Source organism: Phodopus roborovskii, unplaced genomic scaffold, assembly GCF_943737965.1.
Source record: "Phodopus roborovskii unplaced genomic scaffold, PHOROB, whole genome shotgun sequence".
Taxonomy (NCBI): domain Eukaryota; kingdom Metazoa; phylum Chordata; class Mammalia; order Rodentia; family Cricetidae; genus Phodopus; species Phodopus roborovskii.
Window position 1 is genome coordinate 2,598,462 of NW_026126563.1, and position 13,960 is coordinate 2,612,421.

At 38.3% G+C, this 13,960-nt stretch overlaps 1 protein-coding gene across 1 annotated transcript in view; it reads right to left on the bottom strand.

Annotated features, from left to right (window-relative positions):
- Positions 1-13,960, bottom strand: part of Neto1 (neuropilin and tolloid like 1) — a 104,026-nt gene that overhangs the window by 34,636 nt on the left and 55,430 nt on the right. The window contains exons 5-6 of the mRNA XM_051202082.1: positions 4,170-4,211; positions 3,926-4,053 (exon numbers count right to left, since the gene is read on the bottom strand). Of these exons, the coding sequence (XP_051058039.1) occupies positions 3,926-4,053; positions 4,170-4,211 (170 nt within the window). The remainder of the gene's footprint in view (positions 1-3,925; positions 4,054-4,169; positions 4,212-13,960) is intronic.

The window sequence follows — 13,960 nt, forward strand, 5'->3', positions numbered from 1 at the left end:
GTGAAGAGATGCCATGACCAAGGCAACTCTTATAAAACATTTCATTGGGGTGGTTTTCTCACAGTTCAGATGTTTAGTCCTTTATCATCATTCAGGGAAGCATGCCATTATGCAGGCAGACATAGTTCTGGACAGGAACTGAGAGTTCTTATGTCATGAACTTCAGGCAAAAGGAAGTGGTCTGTTTCACTGGACGGGTCTTGAGTGTATATGAGACCTCAAAGTACGCCTCTACAGTGACACACTTCCTCCAAAAAGGCCACACCTTCTATTATTCCAATCCCTACAGGACTCAAGAAGCCCTCCCCCAGGCAGAGTTGAATGGGGAGTGGCCCCATTTTGTGCAGGTATTGCCATTCCATTTGAAGTGGTTGCCTACAAATACCTAAAGTTCATCCCTGAAGGGAACTGGAGTTCAATTCCTTACCATGGTTTTGTATTCTATTACTCCCTACAGGTGACACTTCTCTGAATAAAAATCTATAACTAGACACATTAATTCCTTTCCTATAGCATTGGTCTAGAATCTTCATAGATACAAAGTCTGTTCATGGAAGCTGTTTTTTACCACCCCCCCCCCATGGTTAACTCAAAAAAAAAAAAAATAAGACCTCCATTATCCTGACTGTTTATTCTATTTGTAAATGACCCCATCATGAATAAACTTCCAAAGGTATCTGGTTTTTTTCCTTGGGAATGCTGGTTGATCACATTTCTAATGAAAGGGGTTCTTAACATTAATAAGGGAGACATTGGCAAATATTCTTTCTGCTGAATTCTAAGAAGCAATATGCAGTGCATATAAATTTGAATGGCAACAAGTAAACTCTTCTAACAGTTCATTGCATGCTATGCGGGGTCAGGAGAGATCATTCAGAGACACACAGTGACCCATTTCAAGCTTGACCTATGCTTTGATATTTTAGTCTCATAAATCACTAGGCTATCCACAAAAATAGAACCCACGGTTGCGGTAAACCTTGTTTCTTGTTTTCCTCCACAGCATTCAACGCCACTCCGTGTCCTCTGAGCCTCTAATTGAACAGAAAAAGACTGTCACAGTAGAACCTTCCTGGTTCAGCTCTACAGGCAGTGTCTCCTTTGGGTCACAGACTGCCAGATTCCGGGACAGGCAGGTGCACCAGGCATTGTTGTTCTGAGGCTACACAAAAGACAGATTACTTGCCAGCTGGAAGAAGGAGGCGAGTGTTTACACTCCACTGTAACACTGAAGTGACAAGGTGCCATTAAAGACAGCAAGGTGCCATGCTTACAGTTCCTGTTTGTAAAAGTTGGCTTTTAATAAAAGATTTTCATTCATAACGGTGAAGAAAAAACAAGCACTTTCTTGAGGATCTGCAAATCCTACATAAGACAAATTTAGCTCTCTGGTCATCAGGAGAGTGTTTATCACTTTATATGACAAATACCAAGTAGTTATATAAAAAAATTGCTTTGAATATAGAGATTTGAACCGAAGCTAGACAAGTGCTTTGTCGCCAAGCTGTATTCATGTCTTTTTTTTTTTTTTTTTTTAACTTTTCATTTTGAGATAGGGTCTCCCTAAATTGTGCAATCTAGCTCACTCTCTGTAATCTAAGCCAATCCTGTACTGAAATGGCAGCCATCTTACCTTAACCTCCCAACTGAGCAGAGGCTCGGGAGTCTCAGGGGTTTATGCTGTTAGTATCAGGTGTCAAATTCATTTTAATTTACAAAGAAATAGAAGAAAAAGAAAAAGCAGTATCCAAATTGTTATAAAGTGATAAACTTTATAAAGATTTGCTCCCACACAGACAAACATGTAACTATAGGAGCTGTGAGTAGGGCCACTCTTTTATCATTTCTAAAGCTCTGTGGCTACCTGTTTGAAGAAAAGGGCAAGATGTGTGTGTGTGTGTGTGTGTGTGTGTGTGTGTGTGTGTGTGTGTGTGTGTGTGTAGAAAGGCCAAACTACTTTTTGAAGGGCCAACTCCCCCCCAGATTAAAAAAAAAAAACAAAGGCAAAAAGACTATGTTTTTCCTCAACCCGAATATCTCACCCCCAAAATTCTCTGGTATCCATCTATCCTAATATTTAACTGGTCACTAGAACACAGTTCAGTCCTAGACTCATTGTCTTCTCCCTACTTAGGCATGTGTTCCTGTTAACCCACTTACTTTTTCCCCCCACATAATGATCTATTTCAAAAATGCAAATCCAGTCATATCCCCTTTATTCTTGCCTTTGATGATATCACTAAGCGCTTGGGGTATAGTCCCCATTCTCTGGGAAGACCCACAGAGCTCCAGAGCTTATGGACCTGCCTCCCTCCACACCCATCACCTAATTACATCTCAATCAACTGCTTTACCTTCTGAAAGTTTTGCTGCCTTCTCTGCATGTGAAGTCTCAGGTGCGCTCCCCTGATGTCTTCAGCACCTCCCCTCCTGTCCACTTTCCATGGTGCTGTTTCTCATGGCATTCTGCTGAGACCTTGGCCACCTCTGTGTAGTAGTCTTACATAGTCTTTCCTTTTACACTTTCCTTATTAGTAGCTCAGGGGTCCAATCCTATTGCTTGAATGGTTTCTTTACATATATGTGTAAGTACTAAATAAAGAAAAGCTGAAGGATGAGTCTAGAGTGTTATCTGTGTGTGTGTGTGTGTGTGTGTGTGTGTGTGTGTGTGTGTGTGTGCATGTGTGTAATGTTGCATGTGTGTCTCAGAGCACCCACACACATGTGCATTGCTGTATGGAAGCCAGAGGTCTAGAGGTCAGCTTTTGAAGTTGTTTATCATGCTTCAGTCATAATATTTTTGGAGGCAAGGTCTCTCACTGGCCTGGAACCCACCAAGTAGGCCAGGATAGCTGTATCTTAAATCCCGGGAATCTGTCTTTTATCCCCCAGCTCTGGAAATGTGAGTTCTCACCACTGCATCAAATTTTCTTTATGTTGGCTCTAGGAATCAAACCTAGGTCCACATATTTTCAAGATAATCATTCTACAAATGAAATCCATCTTTCCATCCATCTTCCCCTCCAGTGTACTTTCAGTAATGGATAATAATGCTCTGGGCTTTTACAGGGTCACTAAACCAATTAATTAAACAAGAAATTAATTTTCTTCAATAAATAGTATAAATCAGTCATATTATAGCTCTACTGTATATGTGGGAAGGAGAATAAAAAAATAATAAAATGAAAGTATTATGTACTGATAGGGCAGTTCCTTTGAGGCAGACCTGTGAGGATGAATGCACTCTTCACTGTCCTAAAACATGTTTTCAGAGTGTTTGCCTGCATCTGAATCTGACCAACGTTACAGTCACTGATGCATATAAGATTTAAAATATTATAGTGTAATTCTAGCACTCAAAAAATGGGGTGGTCAACAATAGGTATGGAGTGCTTGTGACTGAAAGACAGGACTTGGTAATATAACCTGCAAATTTGCCATACCAATTACAGGAAAAAACAAAAAAAAAAAAAAAAAAAAAAAAAAAAAAAAAAAAAAAAAAAAAAAGCAAAAAACAAAAAAAGAACTATCCAGAGGCATGTGAGTGAGCTCTCCTAGGCTCCTTTACTTCACATGCTAGATATATATGATTTCATGGACCCTGCTCACTTCTGCAGACATGCCTTTAATTTAAAACTGCTGACAGTGAGGGTTCTCGTTTACATCTTTCCTAACAAGGACTCCAGCCTGACACTGGGATCTAGGTTCCGGAGAGGTAGACTTGATTCACTCACATGTACAATCTGTTAACCAGATCCCATGCTGGAAAGTTACCTTAAACAGGCGGATACAAGTCTCAGTTCAGAACACGGGATACTGCTCACCCATGGCATGCTTGGCACATGCCCCAGCGCTACCAGATAATGTGGGAGCAAGATGTTTCTCACATCCACAGCTGTGCGTGGGTTTCACCCTTGAGACTGACCTTGGATCGTGGCGGGGCTCTGATGTACCACTTGCAATCCACGGCTTCACTGGCAGAAGCTTTGCCTTCCTTCAGAATTTGTATGGACTCCACGATTCCTTCAGGACCGCCCATTTCAAACTCACACGCTAAACAATAAAATGCCAAACACACACAAAAACGGAGCTTGAATAATAAACCCAAAGTATACTTCATCACAGAAAACAAAGACCTCTGGACATTAGCAAATCTCTGTTTTACCAACCTGGCAATGGTTTCAAAACTCCAAGGTCCTTAAAGTCAGGATCTTAAAAATTGAGAAAGAGACAATTAGTTTTATTCTGCATATAGTCCTTGCTGTTATATTGAGTAACATTCCGTCAAATTATCCAGGAAGTAGCTTGGTTATACATTCGGAGAATTTAGACGATAAAACAGTAAGTACATGGCAGTATCAAATTATGGATTTCAAGTGTATGCCAATATAGCCATACATTACTACTGGTTTTCTACAAAAGGTGGGGGAAGGCTAGGTCTGGGGTCTCTCTCTCTCTCCCTCTCTCTTGGTTCCTGTCACTGAGAGCAGCCTGGGTGTGGATCATTGGAGTGGGAACTTGAGGGTCATCGGCTTCTCGTGTAGGTGACTTCTTCAAGAATAAACCTCACATAACCTGTTCTGAGTCTCTGAATCTTAATTCTGCACATCCATAATTAGGTATACATATTAAGATCATGTGAGTTTATGTAACGTCTATGTCTAGGTGCACCTCATCCTGTTCCCTAGTAGGTGAGTATACTAAATGTGCATGTGCAGGCTTGTGTTCAGTTTCGTTGTTTGCTTTCTTGCAGTTAAATATTGTTGTAAACTGGTTCTCTTGCCAGTGAGAGACGTAGCATTAACCATGGTATTCCCAACTGCATAAACTATTTTCACTCAGTTTATTATAAACACTACTAGAATTTATGTATATACATAGAATCAACAAAAACAAAATATTTTAACCTAGAGACCATTTTCCTAGAAATATTTGAAAATTATCCTTTTAGTTTTATGGGACAAAGAAAATATCTATATTTAATTTCATTGGAAAATAAACAAAGAAGACGTATATGTGTGTATGTATATGTGTGTGTGGTGTGTATCATTTATTAAATTACTCATCAGTAATGTTTTGTTTTTCTTTCTTCCTTAAGCATCAATGGGCATCTCAGTATTCTTCCAATAAATATATGTTAAATGTCTGATGTGTGTAATAAAACAGCTAAATTTTATGTAAAGTTACTAATGCTTTCACCGTTAAGCAGTCCACTGGTATGGAATAGAGTCATGCATATTTTCTGGGAAAGTCAAGCTTTGAAATAGACTGTGGTCTTCCACAACATTCTACATCAGAGGGTGGGAAATGCCTCTAAGTTCAAGGACGTCTTGGTCTGTGCAAGTTCTAGGGCTATATAGTCATTCCTCATCTCAAAAAATTAATAACTATAACTAAATCAAGCTTATCATTGTAGGGCACAGCTCATTCAAAGAAATTTGTTTGACAGGGTTAAAACCATGGATTTAATCCTCAGAAGAAACACCAAAAAAATATTTACATCTAAAACTAAGAGTGCCCACTTTGAGTCTCTAGATTTTTCTTATGCCATTTGTGCTATTTGGCCTCTGCTTAAATATATCCCTTAAAAAATGCACATTACTGCCTTTTATGATTAGGAAGTTTCAGATGCGCACACAGCTGTCTCTATAATATTGAGGGAAATTAAGTTAATGTTATATCTTCCAGTTTGAAGGGAAACATCTATCATTTTTATAAGTCTTGCCGCATCAGGTTGATATTAATGCCAGAACTGGGAAATGAAAATTTATTTTTGTCTTTGTATTAACAGTGATAGGAGTGATGGCTCAAAATACTTTTGGAAAAAAATTGTGTTGCAGTTCTGTTTGGAATACTATAATTATAAATTCCTCCTATGATCCAAAACAAAACAATCAAAAGCACATTTGAAGCAGCCTAAATTGGATTTAAGAGTAATAAGTGACTGATTGCTCAAGGTTATTTGGGGCAGACAAAAGTTATTATGTAGCTGCACAGTAAAGCTGAACACATTAACCAACATTCTACTCTCTTGATGTCTCCAAAACGTGTTCTCCACAAAGCAATCTAGATTAAATTTAAAAATATAAATGAAGCCATGGGAGTTACTTCCCATTGTCCTATGATCACAACAGATCCATCCCTCATGGGGCCACAGAGCCCATAGCTGACCCTGCTCTTGATCGCTTCCCACACTCTTGTGTCATTAAATCCAGTTGTTAGAAATTTTAATTGTTTGCCTTAAAAACCAAAGAAATTGTTTCTACTACATCTATCCTCTGGTGGGGAACAGATATTTTTGTTAGAAAAGTTAAAATAAAAAACTCACTTTTTCTTCCACATGTATAAAGTCTGTTCAAAAGGGCAAAACAATGAAGAAATAATTTTTGAACAGATTTCTTACTTATGGAAAGAGATGGGAACTACATAAAAGTGGTCATGACAAAAATTTTACCAGCCTTATAGATGTCAGAAACATATTTTACAGGGACTTAGACACTCAAATACTGTGTGGTAGTTTTATTATCAAGTTTGGTAACTAGTAATCTGAGTCAGGCATTTAAAAATTCTGGAAAAGAGTGCTAGATATTTACATGATTTACATGTACACATCATTACCTCTTCAAAAGAAAAATATTACTGAAGGAACCACAAATTGAGAAGTAATTGAAGCATCTCACAGGATAAGCTATTTTTCACCCGGAGTCACACACACACACACACACACACACACACACACACACACACACCTCGTAGAACCTGTCTTTACTGAATCCATGCTGGATGGAGACCATTGAGGGAATGGTCCACACAATTGCAGTTACAACAATTCCTGGACTAAAAGCTTTAGATCAAACAAGATGGCAGAGTGCATATCACGGCTGTACTCTTGTGTGCTCCAGAGCTGGACAAATGTGGTTATTCACTTTTACCAGAATTGGACCAGTATTAAATATGAATGAATTAACCAATGTGAACTTTTATTGGAACGTTGGTAATAAATACACATTGAATAACAATACTGAAATTGTCATTTAATTTTAAAACTTACACTGCACAGCTTGTGCTAAAGGTCTATTTGTATCGACTGCTCAAGAGTCATCATGTTTCAAAGAATTAGTGCTCAGCCAAGTACCCAAGACACAGACCATGGCAGCTAGCCTCCATGGTACAATCTTTTAAAGATAAGAATTTACTTATAGGTCCTTGATGAAGCACAGAAAATTATCTATTTTAAATGTGTGAATCCCAGTAGAAGTGTCTTGATATTCTTTAGTGAAAACTGCAAACTATCAATAGGCAGTTTTGCTTCAAACTATCTGGTGTGATGGTTTTTTTTTTTCAGAAAATTAATTTCAAAGTGGTTTATACTGTGAGCTGGTGTGTGTGTGTGTGTGTGTGTGTGTGTGTGTGTGTGTGTGTTTTACTCATGGACCATGGTTTTTCACTTGAAAGACAAATTGTAATTATTCAGATTTAGATTCTTGATGGGAGATGTCATTCTATAAGTATGTTTCTCTTATTGGTTAATTAATAAAGCACTGTTGGCCAATTGGAAAGCAAGATAGGTGGGACTAGGAGAATAGGAGAGAGGAAGTAGTAGGGAGGAGATTCAAGATGGAGGACGAGAGAGAAGAACACCAGCCCCTCTCTCTGGTAAGATGAGACCACATGGCAGTACTTAGATTAATATAAATAGGTTAATAATTAAGACAGAGCTAGCCGATAAGAAACTAGTAACTGGCCTACAGCATTATATCAAATATAGAGTCTCTTATATTATTTGGGGCTGGTGTGGTGGTGGGACCCAGCTGGCAGGGAAAAACCTACTCTTAACAGATACTTGCCAGACTTTTTCTTGAAAAATGAACAAAGTGAAACTCTGTTACAGATTTGAAGGAAAACAACTAACAAGGCTGTCATTGATACCAATCAGACTACAGTGAAGAGAATGCATTTGTCATTGTGGGCCTGACAGCCTCCCGATACTTGGAGAATTTAAAAAGGAGGTGGTTTTTGATATGATAAAATATGGTTTTTGATGTTTTAAAACATAATTGTATCAACATTTTACAATTCTGCATAGTAGGGATCTGAAGCCTGCCTAACAGACACCTTGCAGATTTAAAAGCCCTGGAAGGATTTGCACAGGTACTTGGCCTATTATAAGAAGAAAACACACTTATGTCATTAATGTATTAGAATAAAAATATCAATGATGTAGCTTCACGGTTTCTATAATGATTAAGCATTTTAAAACAGTCACCAGATGAAGCTTCATGTAACTTAAAACAATAACCACTATCATCTGTAAAGACCATTGAATTGGTTTCCTCTTATCCACGAGATATCTCTATGAAGTCGGATTCTCTCTGTAATGACTGTGAACAAAGAATGCCATTAAGCAGATGCAGAAGTCTATTCATATGAGAATGAAGGCATTATATTTATAAAAATAATAATTAAAAAAAAGTGTTGTTCTTCCACTAAAATGTCAATGGTGCCTTAACGTACGCTCTGTGTTTTAATTCCTAATTGACTTACTGGAGTAACATTTTCATGATTTGTAGGTATATTTTTGAAGCATTCCTTATTTAATTGGGTAATTTGTCAAACACTGAATAACACAGCTCCATGCACTTTGAGAGAATTTTGATAATTTTTCAGAGAAGAATGACAAGCAATCTCCAGAATGCCTACCCTCACAAACCCTATCACTGTCTCATGGGCATCTCTTCCCTAGTAACTCAAGATCGCCACTGAATACAGAGGAACTGGAGATTCACTCGTGCTGCTGTCTCAAAGTCTCATATTGTGAATTAAGTCATGAGAGACTTACTAGAAATTGCTGTTCAAATGACTACTAATGCATATGACACAGACATTTTCTCTAAATGGAGTTTGACAACTTCATAAACAGTATGACTGAAATTGACTGAACCTTAAGTAGTTCTTGAAGAAAGCTCTGAGACTTTCTGGAGTGGTTTTCTTAATTGGGTTAAAACAAGGGTTTTATTGTTTAGGTTTCACAACTCACATATTCCCATCTACCACAAAACTCAGCTCTGTTCCAACAAGCCAGCAATTAATGAGAAAACAGGCTATGTGACCAGGCTGTATAATATATTGACAGTCTTGTACCATATAAGAATTAAGGTTGCTATGTGCATATGTTTATGATCTAGTTCAAATACTGGATAGGTTAGTCAGTCTTGGTCCTCTCTTCTTTCTCCCTTCCTCCACCCATCCATCCCTCCCTCCCTCTCTCTCTCCCGCTGTGTGTGTGTGTGTGTGTGTGTGTGTGTGTTATAATGCAATTTTCATTGAAGGGCCCAAGCCTTCTAAGAGTAACATCTTCTAAGAGTGACATTGTCTTCCTTTCCAGGGCATGCCAATTTAACATTTTTACAATTTAGTTTGAAATTATTTTTTTGGTTGTCCAGCATAAATATAGGGTAAGACCCAGTTCCTGAAGACATTTCACACACTGGATACAGTACATAAAGAAATCAATCAGAAAATGACTAGGAATCTTCTTCCCTGATGGCAAGCTTTGATAGTGCTAGAAGGTGCTATTCAGAAAAAGAAAAGAAAAAAAAAAAAGAGATTAGTGTCATTAGTGTAATTACCTAATGCTAGGCCCTGCATACTCTAATAACAACAGAAGAGAGAGAAGAAAGCCAGCCCTTCTCTCCGGTGAGATAAGACCACATGGAAGTACTTAGATGAATGGAAATGGGTTAATAATTAAGACAGAGCTAGCTGATAAGAAACAAGTAACTGGCCAAAAGAATTATATAAAATATAAAGTCTCTGTGTGTTATTTAGGGGCTGGAATGATGGTGGGGCCAGACTAGGAGGAAAAACATATTCATAACAGTACTGCAATTTTTTTATGTGTCACAAAGCCTCATGAGTATTTATACAAATGATAAGACTGTGAGTACTTTTTAATCTATGCACCTAACTGAAACAAAGATTGCTCTGTCTTGTAAGCAGCATGAGCTGAGTTGGTTTTGGTAGTTGCTGGAGGATGAGAGTCGGTTTTCTCCAAGTGTGTGATACCTGCTAGGTTTCCTTTGTTCTAATAGATGGCTGTATGCCCATGGACATATGGGAAATACTAATTAGACTCTGTAGATTATAAAAACCTAATAAGGGAGATGACATGATATCAGAGGGGAGAGTCGGGGAGGAAAAGAAAAGGGTAGATATGGCCAAAATGCACTCTGTATACGTACGGCACACTCAAAACAAGTATTTTCACAGACCGGAAATCCTATTATTTTAATGCAGTTATGCTGTTAATGGGCCATCGATACAATATATGTGTGTAAATAGTAAGGCTTGGCATCAGAATCAAGCAGTTTAGTTTCATGATTACATGATATCACTTTCTCTGTGTCAGTCACAAGGATAATAAATATTTTGGATAATTATGAGCAAGTAGTATTACTCTGGGGAAACAAATTTTGTCATACATAAGTAAAACCTTGGGAGAGACAAGGAAGAAATAAACAGGAGAATAAATAGAGATGTGAAACAGGAGGATAAAGACTAAAAAGGAGAGGCAGACCTCTGTTTATTTGAAGAAGCTATTCTAGAACATCTCTGTCTCTCTCACTCTTACTTTATTTCTCCCTCCCTGCCACCCTCTTCTTTTCTGCTTTGCTTTCTACCTTATTTGTCTTCCTGGAGTGAGTTCTAGCTTGATGACAATGCCTGCCTCTCCATCAGTACTCTCCCAGTGATCTCGTGCATTGCCTGAAGTAATCAGAACACAGGTCACTTGAACCATGCAATCTGCCATTCCTTTTAAAGGAGCTAATTGAATGGAGACTACCTTGCTGGTAGACTACTGTGGTTAGCAAATATAGCACCGCTACTGGCCTTGGTCTATTAATTTCTGTGTATTTATCCTTCATCCTTGCACTTGTATTGACAAGGACAATAAAATCTTCTATGCCAATCAGGGAGAGTTGGGCATCTAATTAACACAAATAGCGGTTGTAAAATGGCTTAAGTTCTGTGTCTGCTAGAGTAGGAGAAGGACACAACCATCAACAGTAAATTTGAGAGATTAGAAGTCACATATACTTCTTTGAGAGCTGGGTTCAGAAGTGTATCACAAGCATGAAGGGGCAGAATGCTGTGGCTCCCCACATCTAGGACTGAAATGTTGAACATGGTATCACATTGTAGATCAGTGTGTGAGTGCCAGAATAGCATTACTGTCACACTTCATCCTACTTGTATCAATATTAAATAAATCACATCAATTGAAATAGTTATGGAATGTTTTTGTGTTCTCAATGTTATTTATAAACATAAATGTGTCTGTGAAGTTGCTCCCAGTGGCAGAGCTCAATAAATACACTCAAGAGAAAAAAAAAATAAAATTGTATAAGTCTTGCAAATTGAAATTGAAGACAAGATCTCTTCTGCTTCCAGTTGGAAGAGCTTTAGTCTCTTTTAAATAGAGTTGGGACCACTTCTCACTGCAAACACTGGGAGAGTTCTCTGTTGCTGCCCTTGGCAAAGATACCAGGGCTGCCATGCCAGGCACTAGAAGTACACAAGGGCAAGTTGAGCCATCATGGATCTGGAAGAGAAGAATGCCAGATGCCGCCACTGCCAACAGATTGGCATGGGAGCATGCATGGAGCACCTCTTGATAAATCCTGAAGCAACTCAAGGAATGCTGTGAAGACCACACGGTTCTGCCAGTCTGGATGAGGGTCAGAACTAGTGACATTTTGTCTTTAACTTGATGTGTTCTGGCCCTTCAATCTTTGATGCTGGAGATGAAGCACAAGGCCTTGAGACTACTCTGTACATGTGATTAATCTGAGAAACATCAACAGGTCTCTAACTTTTCTAATTGAAAGTATTCCACCTTCTAAAGTTTTAGTTGATTCTCTATGAAAAGATTATAATAAAAAAAATCCACCTGATGTGATATGGATAAAAATACTTTCATAGCCTGCTGGGTACACAGATGATGTTAGATGCTTGCTGAATACACAGTTACTTGCCTTTTAAACACAAAGCATTCTCATCCTAGGTATAAGGCAAGACAGTTGTAAAGCAATTGAAACAGGGTGTCTGATATCCTACTTCACAATTTGCATGACTCCTCCTACATACATGCAATCATATGAGAATTTGCCAGACTTACTTGCATTTCAGTGTGAAGAAACATGTTAAGTAGAGTGATGTCCATGGGATTTAGGATCATCTAGAAGAAACACTCCTTGGTGTATCTATGAGGATGTTTCATAAGATATTTAGTTGGGGAGGGAATCCCTTCTCTAAATGTGTACTCTACTATATCATGGACAGGAGTAAATAAAAGGGAAAAATAGAGGGGGCCAGGTGACTGCCATCACTCTGATCTCTGCTTTCTGGTCTACACCAGATGTGTAGGAGGAGTCATAGCTGCATGTTTCAACACATCTCACACCCTCAAATTGTATCATGAAACAAAGCCTTTGTTAAATCCTTTTGTCACAGCACAGAGTAGAGTAACAAATGTAAATACAATGGAAGTAAAAATTTACACAAAATTTCAGTGTCCTGTTTCTTTCATTTATTGTATATTTTTTGCGTTCTCCTGGACACATTCCTGCTTACTTATTACAGAGATGCAGGTGTGAGTTTTGTTTGTTTATGGATTGACCACTGCAGAACAGGTGTGATGCATCTTGTGTTAATGAAGGATGTTCTGTTGGTAAAATTTCAGTTCTAGGAAGTTCAGATTCCATCTGGGAGACTGGACAGATCCAACCTGGAGCTGCATACAGAACCGCAGTGCCAAAGTGACCAATTTCTTCTCCAACCTGTCACCTCTCGGGTATTGAGAGGAGCACATTTCCCAAGTACTTCCAAACACAACTGTAGATGTGCACTTAAGGAGAAGTCTTGGGAAATTTAAGTATTTAGAATTTCATAACTGTTTGTTATCATTGGTATTTAAAATATTCAGTTAGCTTCTTCTCAAATGTGGAATTATATTTGTAGTCAGTCACTTTTGACATTATTTTTGTAGTGGAAGGTGTACATAATCACAAAGGTCAGGCAATTATTAGCGGTTAGCATGTTTACCTATTTGTTGTGTGTGCATGAGGTTAGGGGTTATATGGATGTGGATGCCTTCAGGTTCATGTACTGGGTTGCACTGTGGATGCCAAAGCACAACTTGCAGACTTTGGTTTTCTCCTTCTATCATGTGGATCTGGGGGCATGAACTCAAGTCCCCAGGCTTGGTTTGGGTGCCTTCTGAAAGGGCTTTGAATGGTTCATTAACCCTTGGGTTGCAAATTAAGACTCGACCTTTTATGGAGATGTTTGCTGAATTTGTAGTCCTATACGTGTCTGTGATCAAACACAAAAGCGCCAAAGGCAATGTGAATAAGAGGACTTAAATAAGACTTTGCAGAGCTATGGTCTAAAGCAAAATCAGTCAATATTTCAGTTTGAGGTTCTTTTCTGTTAGAAAGAGTGAGTAGATGGTTGCCATCTACTTTAGCCCCTTAGAGGTATATTATTTTTTAAATCAGTCATTAGCTTCTCCTGAGCTGGAAACTTTCACAACAAATTAACTCAGTCCACCTGTTCCAGTGATCCAAACTCATCAACAGGCTCTAAATACTCATTCCCTCATTGGTTTTCTCTAAAGACTTGTCATGTTTTCCAGGAACAATTTCCTCAAATTTGGAAACTCTCTGGCTCCCACACACCAACGGGAACTCACCAGTCATGCAACCTTCTGGAGTAGCTTAACTTTTCATTATTTTCTAAGCCAAAGTCTTTCTTCCATCAGTTTTGTATTGCATACTACTCTCGGTATCTCTTTATTTTCAACCAATTTATTAGGTGGAAAATAGAAGGTGAGAAACAAAGCAACAAGAGAAAAAAACATTTGATTAATAAGTCTGCACATTTGAGTCCTGAGAATTAT